General features: G+C 24.3%; 3 protein-coding genes across 5 annotated transcripts; 2 read left to right on the top strand and 1 right to left on the bottom strand.

Annotated features, from left to right (window-relative positions):
* Positions 1-78: 78 nt before the first annotated feature.
* LOC112594373 (transcription initiation factor TFIID subunit 7) lies at positions 79-4,336 on the top strand. Its single transcript, XM_025339129.1, has 9 exons — positions 79-293; positions 539-661; positions 842-922; positions 1,660-1,866; positions 1,937-2,081; positions 2,212-2,348; positions 3,077-3,335; positions 3,962-4,131; positions 4,246-4,336. The coding sequence occupies exons 1-9, from the start codon at positions 231-233 to the stop codon at positions 4,273-4,275; spliced, it is 1,215 nt and encodes a 404-aa protein (XP_025194914.1). The 5' UTR covers positions 79-230; the 3' UTR covers positions 4,276-4,336.
* A 425-nt stretch (positions 4,337-4,761) lies between these two features.
* On the bottom strand, positions 4,762-5,483 carry LOC112594339 (mitochondrial import inner membrane translocase subunit Tim9). The gene is made up of 3 exons (XM_025339073.1): positions 5,312-5,483; positions 5,148-5,243; positions 4,762-5,081 (listed from the first exon to the last, which is right to left on the bottom strand). The coding sequence occupies exons 1-3, from the start codon at positions 5,339-5,341 to the stop codon at positions 4,875-4,877; spliced, it is 333 nt and encodes a 110-aa protein (XP_025194858.1). The 5' UTR covers positions 5,342-5,483; the 3' UTR covers positions 4,762-4,874.
* A 103-nt stretch (positions 5,484-5,586) lies between these two features.
* On the top strand, positions 5,587-8,711 carry LOC112594338 (arfaptin-2). 3 transcript variants are annotated; one of them, XM_025339071.1, is made up of 7 exons: positions 5,587-5,673; positions 6,625-6,828; positions 6,887-7,054; positions 7,112-7,221; positions 7,538-7,749; positions 8,174-8,348; positions 8,489-8,711. In XM_025339071.1, exons 2-7 carry the CDS (start codon positions 6,663-6,665, stop codon positions 8,645-8,647), a joined length of 990 nt encoding a protein of 329 aa, XP_025194856.1. In that variant the 5' UTR covers positions 5,587-5,673; positions 6,625-6,662; the 3' UTR covers positions 8,648-8,711. The 3 variants fall into 3 exon arrangements, with proteins under 3 accessions (XP_025194856.1, XP_025194855.1, XP_025194857.1); XM_025339070.1 differs by having other exon boundaries at positions 5,621-5,808; XM_025339072.1 differs by lacking the exon at positions 5,587-5,673 and adding an exon at positions 6,172-6,200.
* Positions 8,712-11,294: the final 2,583 nt, after the last annotated feature.

The raw sequence follows: 11,294 nt of genomic DNA on the forward strand, positions 1-11,294 counted from the left end.
TTAAATTAAAATATGATAAGCATAATAAAAATATAAATATTATGATGATAATTCCACAGAATATACTTTATGATAATGATATCTGTTTTTAATTTTACGCATATTTTTTTCAGTTAAATTTTGGTACTTATCTAAAGTTCGTAAAATATTAAAATATTATAAGTTCAGCAGCTATCTTTAATAATTTGTTATTTGCATCGATCATTCGTGCGCAAGAGAAACTTTCAAATATGGAACAAAAGTCAGATCAAACTATTGAATTAGAAACTGAAGTTATACTTAGAGTTCCATCGGTAATACATTCCCTAATATGTAATTCTATCATTAATTTTTTCATGTTTATAAATATCAGTTAGTTATTGTTAGAAATAATTATGTATTTTATAAGGATTCAATTAAAATTTTTGTAGAAAATTTCGTTTTTCATGGAAATATTATTCAAATAATACTTTAATTTTATCTAAACTAGATTACAATATAACATTTAATTTCAAATATGAATACAATAATAAGTTATTATTCATATTTCGTGTTTTAGGAAGCTGCTGCAACTTTAAGAGAGTTAATAAAAAAAGATGCCACAGATAAACTGAGTATAAAATTAGAAAATGATATTCGTAGAGGTGAAGTCAAAATCGGCCATCATCATCTATATGCAAAGGTCTGTTTATTTCCTCAATTTAATGACTAATATATTATTACTATATTCCTAATATTATTAAGTATGTTTAATGGCAGAGTCAAGTAATTTAATCCATTTTTTATATTATTTCATATTTATATATTTACATATACAAGCTATTATTTGTGTTAAAATATTATTCTGTTTGTTTGTGTGTAGGTTGTTGACTTGCCAACTATCATTGAAGGTCAAAAAACTATTGACAATAAAACTGTGTATAAAACTGCAGATATTTGTCAGGTAAAAAAATAATATTATTCCTAAAACAAAATTATTAAATGCAAAATTTTGTAAACTGGATGGAAAATATAGTATGTATCTCACTTATTTTTTTTAATGTATGTCCCAGAACTTATGTTAAATATGCACTTACTGGAATATTTTATTCAAAATAATTGAGATGTTTTTTTATTATCATATGCATTATTATGTTAATTTATGATACTTCAATAGTCTATTTACAGGATATTTTTAAATCAACAATTATATTGATAAATTATGTTGTATTATTTATTAGTCATTAAGTTTATTTTTGTTTTCATTTCACTAATATTTTGTGATTGATATATAAAGAGACTATTTTCTATTTAGTTCGTTTATAGAACATTCTCTCTAATTAAGGCTAGAACTTAAACTTTTATATTTTTTTTAAAGTATTTATATTAATTTTAATTAATCTACTATTTCTATGTTAAAATACAAATTTTAAATTTAAGGCATACAGAACAATTCTCTTATTGAACAACATTCATCATTTTTAAATCTATAAATATTTTTAAAAATTACTTTCTAGTATTCATAAAACAATTAAAAAAATATATATATATATTTTAAAAGAATCACTCAATATATTCAATATATTTGTTGTTAATAAATATGGATTATTGTATTTTAAAATGTGTTATTTAATATTCTGTTAAAATTCGTTATTTATATGATATTATTTTTATGTTAAACTAATATAATTATTTTCTTAGATGATAATATGCAAAGAAAATGAAGATTTTTTGCTCTCTGACGAAGATGATAAAACAAAAGTTTTTAAAAAAAAAGAACCTAATAAAGTCGATAAAAAATATTTGTGGCCACATGGTATTACACCACCATTGAAAAATGTACGAAAACGAAGATTTCGTAAGACCCTTAGAAAAAAATATGTTGAAGCTCCAGAAATTGAAAAAGAGGTTTTGCTTAATTAATTGATATTTAAAAGTGGTTTTAAATATTGTTAAATGTATAATTATGTTATTTTAGGTTAAATATCTTTTAAAAAGTGATAGTGAAGCACTTAGTGTAAAATGGGAAGTAGTATCTGAAACAGAGGTACAAAATAATAGAAAAATGAAAGAAGAACCTTTTATGCAAGGTGAAATGCATAATGATTTAAAGCAAAACATTGGTATTGTTCATTGTTTATATAAAATTAAATTTACATATTTGCTCTTAAAATACAATTTTCTCAGGATAATCACTAGTCAATATTTAATTTATTTATAAATTTAATGTTACTTTTTATTTGTTTTTAATAGCGGAAAGAGATATATTTGGTGAAGCTCTAAGTGATTCTGATGAAGAGGCTGGTAATATAAATATAATGGATATGGATGAAGATATGAGTCATTTATCTAATGACGATAGTCGTTTCTCTGATACTAATTCATTAATGGTGAAATTTTTAATTAAAATATCATTAACACTGTAAAAAACTAAAAAGTTCTTTACTGATAGTAAATTTTGTTATACTTTGTCATTGAGTAAGTCTCTGTAGTTGAAGTATTTAATTTGAATTCAATTATAAACCATTGTATATGAAAAACAATTTTTAATGGAGTCTGTGTATTATCAGTCAACCTCTACTTCTATTGATATTTTATAATTTATTTGTATGTAGTGTGAATATGGATTCTGATAATTTAAAAAATGCTGTGGTTATGCACTGAAGTAGTAAAGATAAACTAGTTTGTTGCTAGATTAAAGTTTGTGATTTCAATTTTTACATCAGTAATCAATCATAGACATATGGCTTGTGAATCAGCTATTTTGTTTTTAATGTTTATTAAATCTAAATTCGCTGTAACCATACAACTAAATTGTTGATGTAAATTTAATTTTCTGTTTGGAAGTAATTTTTTTTGTGGGATTTTATTTAAAAAATATTAGAATAATATCTTAGAATGTTGTACAGGGACGTAATAGTATGATACCATTCTAAAATTCTCAGTTGACCATGTGTGATTTTTTAATGACTACTGATATATAATTATCATGTTAAACTACGCATCACAAACTTAAATCTAACTACAAATCAATTTATTTTAAAACATATTGTTATAAATCATATTATTGCTTTGCTGAGTCAAAAATTTACTAATAATATTATTAATTCCTATTCAGGAGGAAAAACCTTCAATTTCTGGAACCCAAAAACTTGTTACAGAGTTTACTAAAGAAATGTTTATTTCTGATGATAATTCTCACCATGGAATAAAGAAGGAAGATGGAATAGATTCCACATTTGATGAAAGTATGGGTTATAGAGATGATATAGGTGAGGATCTTAAATCTGAATTAGAACTTAGTGATGATAGTAAACTTGAAGATACACCTGTTTTATCAACATTGGTTCCATTAGAAGCCGGAAATGTTTCTGTTGGTAAGTTATTAAAAAATTCAGGGGCGGACCCAGGGGGGGTTTGGGAGGTCAGTTGACCCACCGTTTTTTTTTCTCAGTAAAATGTGGCCTCTCAAAATGACAAACTACATAAATATGTACAATACTACGATAATCAAAAATAGAAATAATATAAACTAATAATATGGTGTTATAAGTAATTTATAAAATGTACACAGACTCAAGAACATTTCTATGAAAATATAATTGTAAATGTATAAATATAAATATAATATATTATGAATATTATGATATATGATGTATAGAAATTAGAAAGATATGAAAAACCTATTCAATTTGAATTAATTAATAATATCAAAGTTTATAAGTCAGTTTTAAATTGTATTAAAAAATTAGTTATGACTTATGCTTTATCTCTTTTAGTTATAGTATTTACTATATTAATATATGTAATATAAATAAGGTAATGTATAATAATAATATATAATATATAATGTATTTATAATGTACAGTTGATTGAACCTTCTACACAGTGGCCTCTCATAAGTGAGGCAGACCCACAGTACTAAAATCCTGGGTTCGCCACTGAAAAAATTGATCCCATATTAATGTATATTTGTAATTATCAAACTTTGAATTTGTTTTAGATGACATTAAACATAAAATTGATCAGTTACAACAAGAAATTGAAGAACTTAAAGAACGTAAAAAACAACAAGATTTGGAAATTGCAAATATTGAAAATATAAATTTAAGAGAACGTTTTATAAATTTATCTAATAATTTACTTACTGAGCAACTAGAGAAAGAACAACAGGTAAGCTATATTTACTCTTTTCTGAGAATATTAATATCATTATATAACTTAATTTGAAGTTAATATTTACAAGTTTTCTAACATATTGTTTTTTTTTTTATTTATTTGTTTTAGATTCAAGAACTTCAATCATATCTTCTTTAATTTAGATAGTTGATCTATAGTTTTTAATGTCTTAAGTTTTAATTTTTTAATCTTTGAGAATTATTTGATTGATTATGTTCGTATTTTCATTTATCAATCTGTATATATGCTCTAAATAAATAATTGTATATATTAATTATTTATATTTTATTCGTCTTGAATCGTAGCTTTTTTAAATAAACACTCAACATTTCACTTTTATGTGCTTTCAAAAATGTTATAAATAATCATAATATTTATAAATTTAAGTTTACTAATGGAATATTCATTAAAAGAAAGCTCTATAAAAAATAGATTTTACTACTTTTTATCAAGAATTTTAAGAATTATGTTAATTTTATTAATTTAACTATACATTTATATATTTATAACGTTGACAGAGATCAACTGGAAAATATTGTGGTACACCTTAAAGTTAAAAAAAAAGGTTGTATCTACTATATGTTATTGGTAACATACTAAGTGAAAGTAAGTAAAAAACAGTTATATTATTGTTTTTTATATATTTTTAAATTCAATCAATTATCACAATAATATTATATTTACAGATACTAAGTCATTCATTTCAAACCTACATATTACATTTCCAATCCTAATTTTTATTCAGTTGACTCCTGTTTGACCATTTCTTTGTTTTCTGTATCAGAATTGCTTGAGTCAACAACAGTAGCTTCCTGTTCGGCCTGTTTTTGAGAAGATTCTTCAATAAACTTTTGCATTGATTGTTGTTGATGCTCAATAAATGCTTGCATACATTTTTGATCAATCAACTTAGATTTCTGTACACAATTACTTGCACACAATGCCTATAAATGTGATAAAATTAAATTATACAAGTTAATCATGAAAAAAAATATCAATTGAATACTAACCTCTTCACCTGTCAACCTACTTTGTGATAATGTATATACACATTGTGAAAAACACTCATCGGTTATTTTGTTATAGTTTTGTAAAAATTCTTTAATCTGCAAACAAAAATAAGTATTAATTAAAATATTTAAAGATACAAAAGTAAAAAAGATAAATCACACACATTTTTTAACTGGATTTCTTCGTCCATCATAGATATATTTATTTTACGAAATTAAATTTTTGTTTCCTTTTCCTATCGTTAAGTCCGGGACATAATATCTTATTTCTATGAGTAAGTTAGTCACCAGAACGGACGCGACGCGCAACGAGTCTGGTTGTCTGGTAGCAGAATTGAAAATTTGAAATATCAATTATTATTTTTTTGATAATCTCAGCGTTTTCGTTAGTAACTTTTAGTTATTTTTTATCAACGTTTCGATTAAATCGATAACAGTTTGTTCCTAACATCATAACTGTCAATTTGGAAAATCTGGATGAAAAATTGATTATTTTTACATTTCTAGTTTCCATATCCATAAATAGGTAAGTACTCTAAAATAAATTTAGTTCTTAATAATAGTATCAAATCTAATTCTGGAGATGGACCATTAATATTCATTAAATAAAAATGCATAGCTTGATGATAGCCCTACCTGTACGATTCACTTAATTTAGAAGGTAATTTTGTTTGTTTATTTTTCGGTATTTTAAAGTTTACGTGTTTTCGTGATGTTAACATATTTTCGTGTGACTCATTTTCTTAAGTCTTTGGTGTTATCAGTTACCACTATTTATTTTAAAATTTTGATCATGTAGAAATGAACAATAAAATTATAAAAAAAAATTATTAGTGAATTGTGTATTTTACTATGGAAATTAACAAAAATATTAATTAAAACAAATAATAAAATAATTAACTTTCAATGTATTCAAAGTTTCAAAATATAAAAATTATGTAAAACAGCAAAACAAATTTTATTCAAAATCAATTAATTTTTTTTTGTTTTTATTTTTTGAATTCAATACTATTATTTGTAATAAATTTATGCTATTTATATAAGTAGTGACTGGTTGGTATTATTTTATTTTTATCCAACTAATTTTGTTATATTAGTTTTCATATGTTCATTTTAGTTTTTAATTTATGCATTTTATTTAAAGATTTGGTTACTGAAGATGTGTACATAATTTATACTTACTCTTTTTTATACCTGTGTTTAATTTACTTTAAAATAGATTTAAGTATTTAAACAGTGCTCTATGTAAACCAGGTGTATATATATAACCCATTTTATGTTTAATAACATTTCATAGATTTATCGTTGTTTATTTCATATCAAAGTAGTAACAATTTAATATTTTTAATAATTTATAAATATATAGTGTTCTAAATTCATAACATTATTATCTCAATATCTTTATTAAATAAAGTATATATCTATTATATAATTTTTTTCTTGGGTAAATGGTTTTTATTATTACTTTTGTTTATAGGTGATTGTGATTATAATAAAACAATTCAATAAGAAAAAATGTCACGAATTACTATTGCTGGTGATCCTACAGTACATGAATATATAAATAGGAATGCAGAAACAGATAATATGCATCCTGCAATATTAAGATCAGAAATTGAAGCAAGACCTCTGAAACCCAGAACATATGTTCCTAATTCATTACCGCTTACCAACACTGCTGGTAAATTGAATATTTTTTACAATTAAAAATGTATTTGTTAATTTATCTTTTATTTAAGCTCCTAGAGGTTATACACCAAGTCCTACACAAAATGGTGAAATTCCACATCAAAAATTTCCTTCATCTAAAATTGATGTTATTAAAAATTGGAGTGTGTCGACATATAAATGTACTAAACAATTAATCAATGAAAAACTTGGAAAATCATCTAAAACAGTTGATATAGGTATGATATTATTAGTACTTTAAATGTTTAAGTTAAAAATATTTAATTCAATTTTAGAATTGGAGACTGAAATTGAGCAATTGAGAGAAACACAAAAAAAATATGGGAATATTTTGAAATTAGCTAAAAGCATGGCGACACAATTTCAGGGTTTTATTTTAACCCAAGTAAGAATTATTTTAAAACTGTATCGCCTAATATAATCTATTCAATAGATTAATAAAATATTATAAAATTAAGATGTTAAATAAAAATAAATTAGGTATTAAATAAAAAATTACTTATAATGATTTAATTTCAATTTGTTTTTAAATTTCAAATTTTATGGTAGATCATATCAATAATATTGGTGCCGTAACTAATAGGATACACTAAATAAATTATCATTATTATTTAGATTATAAATTCATAGCTTTCCCGATTTCCTAAATTATTTTACTATGTAAATATTTTAGTGTTCAATTAATTTTTATTTTTATAAAGCAATCACTTGGGGAAGCATTTGCTGAATTGGGCCAAAAATCACCAGAACTACAACAAGAATTTGTGCAAAATTCAGAAACTCAGAAATGTTTATCAAAAAATGGAGAAAGTCTATTAAATGCACTCAATTTTTTTGTTTCATCAGTCAATACTCTGTGTAATAAAACTATTGAAGATACATTAATTACCATAAAACAGTATGAATGTGCAAGGTAAGTAAAAATTGTACTAGATTGTAATTGTTCTATCTTGTATGAAAATGTCATCACTCTGCTACTTTGGAATGTTATTCTCATATCTCTATTATAGTAATACTTATTAAAAACTAATTTAATTATTCTACGATTTTTGGAAAACCATGCTATTTAGTATGCATATAATAAAATACAATATGGTTATATTAAAGAATAAATTAAATTTTATAGTAAAAATTAGGTTGTTTGATTTATTGGTTTTATCATTTTAATAGTATTTTACCGGATATTATTTTTAATATTATTATGAGTGATGATTGATAACAAATAAGGTGGTGATATAATAAATTTTCATGTATTAAGAAATGTAAAACTAGCACTATAAAAATAATTTAAAAAAATATGTATTAACATCTATAAATATAAAACAAATTTTATTTAGAATTGAATATGATGCTTATCGTTCAGATCTTGAAATGTTAGCACAAATTCCAAGAACAGATTCTAATACAGTTCGTGTTAGTGATGCTCAGCAAAATTACCAACAGCACAAGGAAGAATTTGAAAAATTACGTTCAGATGTGATTGTTAAGTTGAAATTTCTTGATGAAAATAGAGTAAGCATATTAGTCAAAATAATACTAGTTACTAGTTAGTATTTACAATAGTTCAATATTATCATATTTATGAAGGCACATTTTCTGTTTTAAAAATTCATATATATATATGTTTGTTTTACATTAATCTATTGTCTTAGGTGAAAGTGATGCATAAACAACTTTTGATGTTTCATAACGCAACATTAGCATATTTTTCAAATAATCATCAAGCACTTGAAACCACCTTAAAACAATTCAATGTGAAACCTAAATCACCTACTGCCCCTTCAGTTGCTGCATCGTGGTTAGAAAAATAATTTAACTAAAATGTGGTTCCCAAACTTCTTCATTTTACTTTATTTTATATTAAAAATTCAATTTAAATGTTTATTTATTTTACACTGTGATGATCTAATTTATTAATGTTTTTTATTTTATTGTTTTAGCTCTTAACATAAGTAAATTTCATCAAAAAATGAATTTATGTGTACTATTATCTGAATGGAGTATAGTTATTACTTTTTTTTGTATTCACTGTTTTGTTTTGATTGCTTAGCATTTTGGCTAATTTCATTTTAGCTTTAAAATAAGTATGTGATTTATTAAATAATATATATATATCATTAATTATCAATTTCCATTATTATTAGTATTTTTACCTTGGGAAAATGTTCAAATCATTCTTTTATTCTAGAATCTTGTATAAAAACATTCCTAATAAGCTATCATCAATATTCACCAACAGTTTGATTGTACATTTGTAAATATTTTTACTTTCAATAATTTCCTCGAAAAACTTAATCCTATGCTTTTGTTTCTATAAGAAATAATAAATACATGTAAAATAATTACTAAATTATTTTTTTTAAAACAATACCTGCATTATGGACGGGTATTAGGAGTAACTATTATTATATCAGTTCCACCCTACGTCTTTGCTTAAATAAGCTTTTTATTAGCTTTTAATCAATCAACTTGATCACTACTGATTTTGTCTATGAAGCTAATCCATGCCGATTCAAATTAGATTTGAAATTTCAATTATGGTACGGTTGTATGGGTTTCGTGTTTCATCCATACGTGACATTTCCAGTATTGTAGCCATCACAAATCACTTAAACAGTTAAACATAGGTGTTTTGAGTGTTGTACAGTTTTACTTTAAATTACTACTACAGAGTATATGCAATTCTGTGTTACTACTATACAGTTAATGATGATTTTTTATTTAAAAGACCTGCAATAGCGTATAATAATATGCTAAGACATTTTAAATTTAATAATTAAAACACATACAATATATGGATTGTGGTTGTTCATTATCAGTACTTATCTACTCTTCTCAAAAACGTCTCCTATATGAACACAAGGCTTAGTGGTAAACAATTAAACAAAAAAATATTTTGAAGAGTTGCGTATCATTTAATTGTTGTCAGGTTAAATTTAAAATTCAATAATCCTTAGATACCGAAAATTCACGAGCAAGTTTAAACCGTCACATATTAAGCAAAAAAAAAAAAAATAATAATACATGCTACATTTTTAAAAATTAAATTTTTTTGTATCTAGTAGATAATATTAAATAATAAAATATAGATAATATTGTTCTAAAATTAGATGATGTGTTCACAGATTAGTATTAAATTGGCGAGTACTTGAGTTTGAAAAACTTTAATCGAGTTGGAGTATTATGCGGTTTGACTCTAGTACTCTACTACATATTTTGTTATGCTTCTCTAAACACGAGTACTCACTCGGCTATTCGACTGTTTTTTGGAAAAATAGGTAAATATGAAAATTAAAAGTAATCTCGAAACCCAATATTTCGGATGAGAATACCAATTAAAGATTAAAGGAAGGTTCGTGGTTTGGATTTACAAAACCGGATTGATAATAAATAAATAAAGATGTATTTTTTTAATTATTTGATTCCTTTTTATATTTACTATTATATCATCAATAATATAACTCTGAAATTTCAGTGTACGTTGGTAAATTTTCAAATGCTCGAGCACTTATGAGCACCCTTGCGATTTCAAATACTTGATTTGAGTAAGTACCCACCACTGGCACCACTTGATAATTTTTAGTACTCTGGAAATTTCAAGTACTCAAATCGATTCGTTTTTAACAACAATAAGAAAAAAAAAACAATACTTACTCAATTCAACAGACCAAATTAAAAGCATAACTACCGTAACACGATTCTTGTTTTAGATACCAACACTCTGTTCACAAACGAAATTTTTGTCTACATACTTGTGTTAGTCAAACAAATGCTGTTAACAGACCTAACAAATTTCTTATATTCGCTAAGTTGAGGTAGTGATGTGTGTATTGATCCCAAAAGCGTCGTTAAGTGCGTACTAATAACAGACTGGCTACACCCAATAGTAAGTACCTAAGATTAGTTACTAAGATTTATGCGTGATAAAAAAATGACAAAGTGTTTAAATTGATTTATTAAAAAAATACGGAAACTAAGCTTTTAAAAGTTCTAAAAATATTATTCTAAACCGTTATATTACGTGAAACAATATGGTGTTAAAAATTTTCAAAATTCGATTCACAAAAAAAAATACACAATGCTTTCTGTAAAATATCTTCTGCGACAACGACCATGTCAAAACACTTAAACACAATATATTATTTTTTACAGTAGGTTCCTAATGTAATTGTGGAGTAGTAGGTAATGTGTATAAAATGACGAATAGCTTTTAAACGTCATAGTTAAAATTTACGTATAACGCATTTATATTAACAGCGTCTCTATATTATAGGAAATAAACTTTAGTTTCTGTCATCATAATTTTTTCGAAGAATTATCACGCACACCCGCGTAGGATGTATTTTTGTTACAGGCGTTTACGCGATACGTAGACGATGAAGGGGGAAATTCATTTTTCAAGTTTTTATTTTAATTAACTTTATCACAATATAATATAAATTTTTAAATTTTTAATTT

This window comes from Melanaphis sacchari, unplaced genomic scaffold, assembly GCF_002803265.2.
Source record: "Melanaphis sacchari strain LSU unplaced genomic scaffold, SCAv2.0 Contig22_pilon_pilon, whole genome shotgun sequence".
NCBI classification, from domain to species: Eukaryota; Metazoa; Arthropoda; class Insecta; order Hemiptera; family Aphididae; genus Melanaphis; species Melanaphis sacchari.

What these genes read in the sequence shown, in the direction of transcription:
- LOC112594373 (XM_025339129.1), top strand. Translation starts at nt 231, where the DNA reads ATGGAACAAAAGTCAGATCAAACTATTGAATTAGAAACTGAAGTTATA. An exon ending in TTATACTTAGAGTTCCATCG is followed by an intron (nt 294 to 538) that starts GTAATACATTCC and finishes TTCGTGTTTTAG; the next exon opens with GAAGCTGCTGCAACTTTAAG. An exon ending in ATCATCATCTATATGCAAAG is followed by an intron (nt 662 to 841) that starts GTCTGTTTATTT and finishes GTTTGTGTGTAG; the next exon opens with GTTGTTGACTTGCCAACTAT.
- LOC112594339 (XM_025339073.1), bottom strand. Translation starts at nt 5,341, where the DNA reads ATGATGGACGAAGAAATCCAGTTAAAAAAT. An exon ending in AAGAAATCCAGTTAAAAAAT is followed by an intron (nt 5,244 to 5,311) that starts GTGTGTGATTTA and finishes TTTTGTTTGCAG; the next exon opens with ATTAAAGAATTTTTACAAAA. An exon ending in GTAGGTTGACAGGTGAAGAG is followed by an intron (nt 5,082 to 5,147) that starts GTTAGTATTCAA and finishes TCACATTTATAG; the next exon opens with GCATTGTGTGCAAGTAATTG.
- LOC112594338 (XM_025339071.1), top strand. Translation starts at nt 6,663, where the DNA reads ATGTCACGAATTACTATTGCTGGTGATCCTACAGTACATGAATATATA. An exon ending in ACCGCTTACCAACACTGCTG is followed by an intron (nt 6,829 to 6,886) that starts GTAAATTGAATA and finishes CTTTTATTTAAG; the next exon opens with CTCCTAGAGGTTATACACCA. An exon ending in AATTTCTTGATGAAAATAGA is followed by an intron (nt 8,349 to 8,488) that starts GTAAGCATATTA and finishes CTATTGTCTTAG; the next exon opens with GTGAAAGTGATGCATAAACA.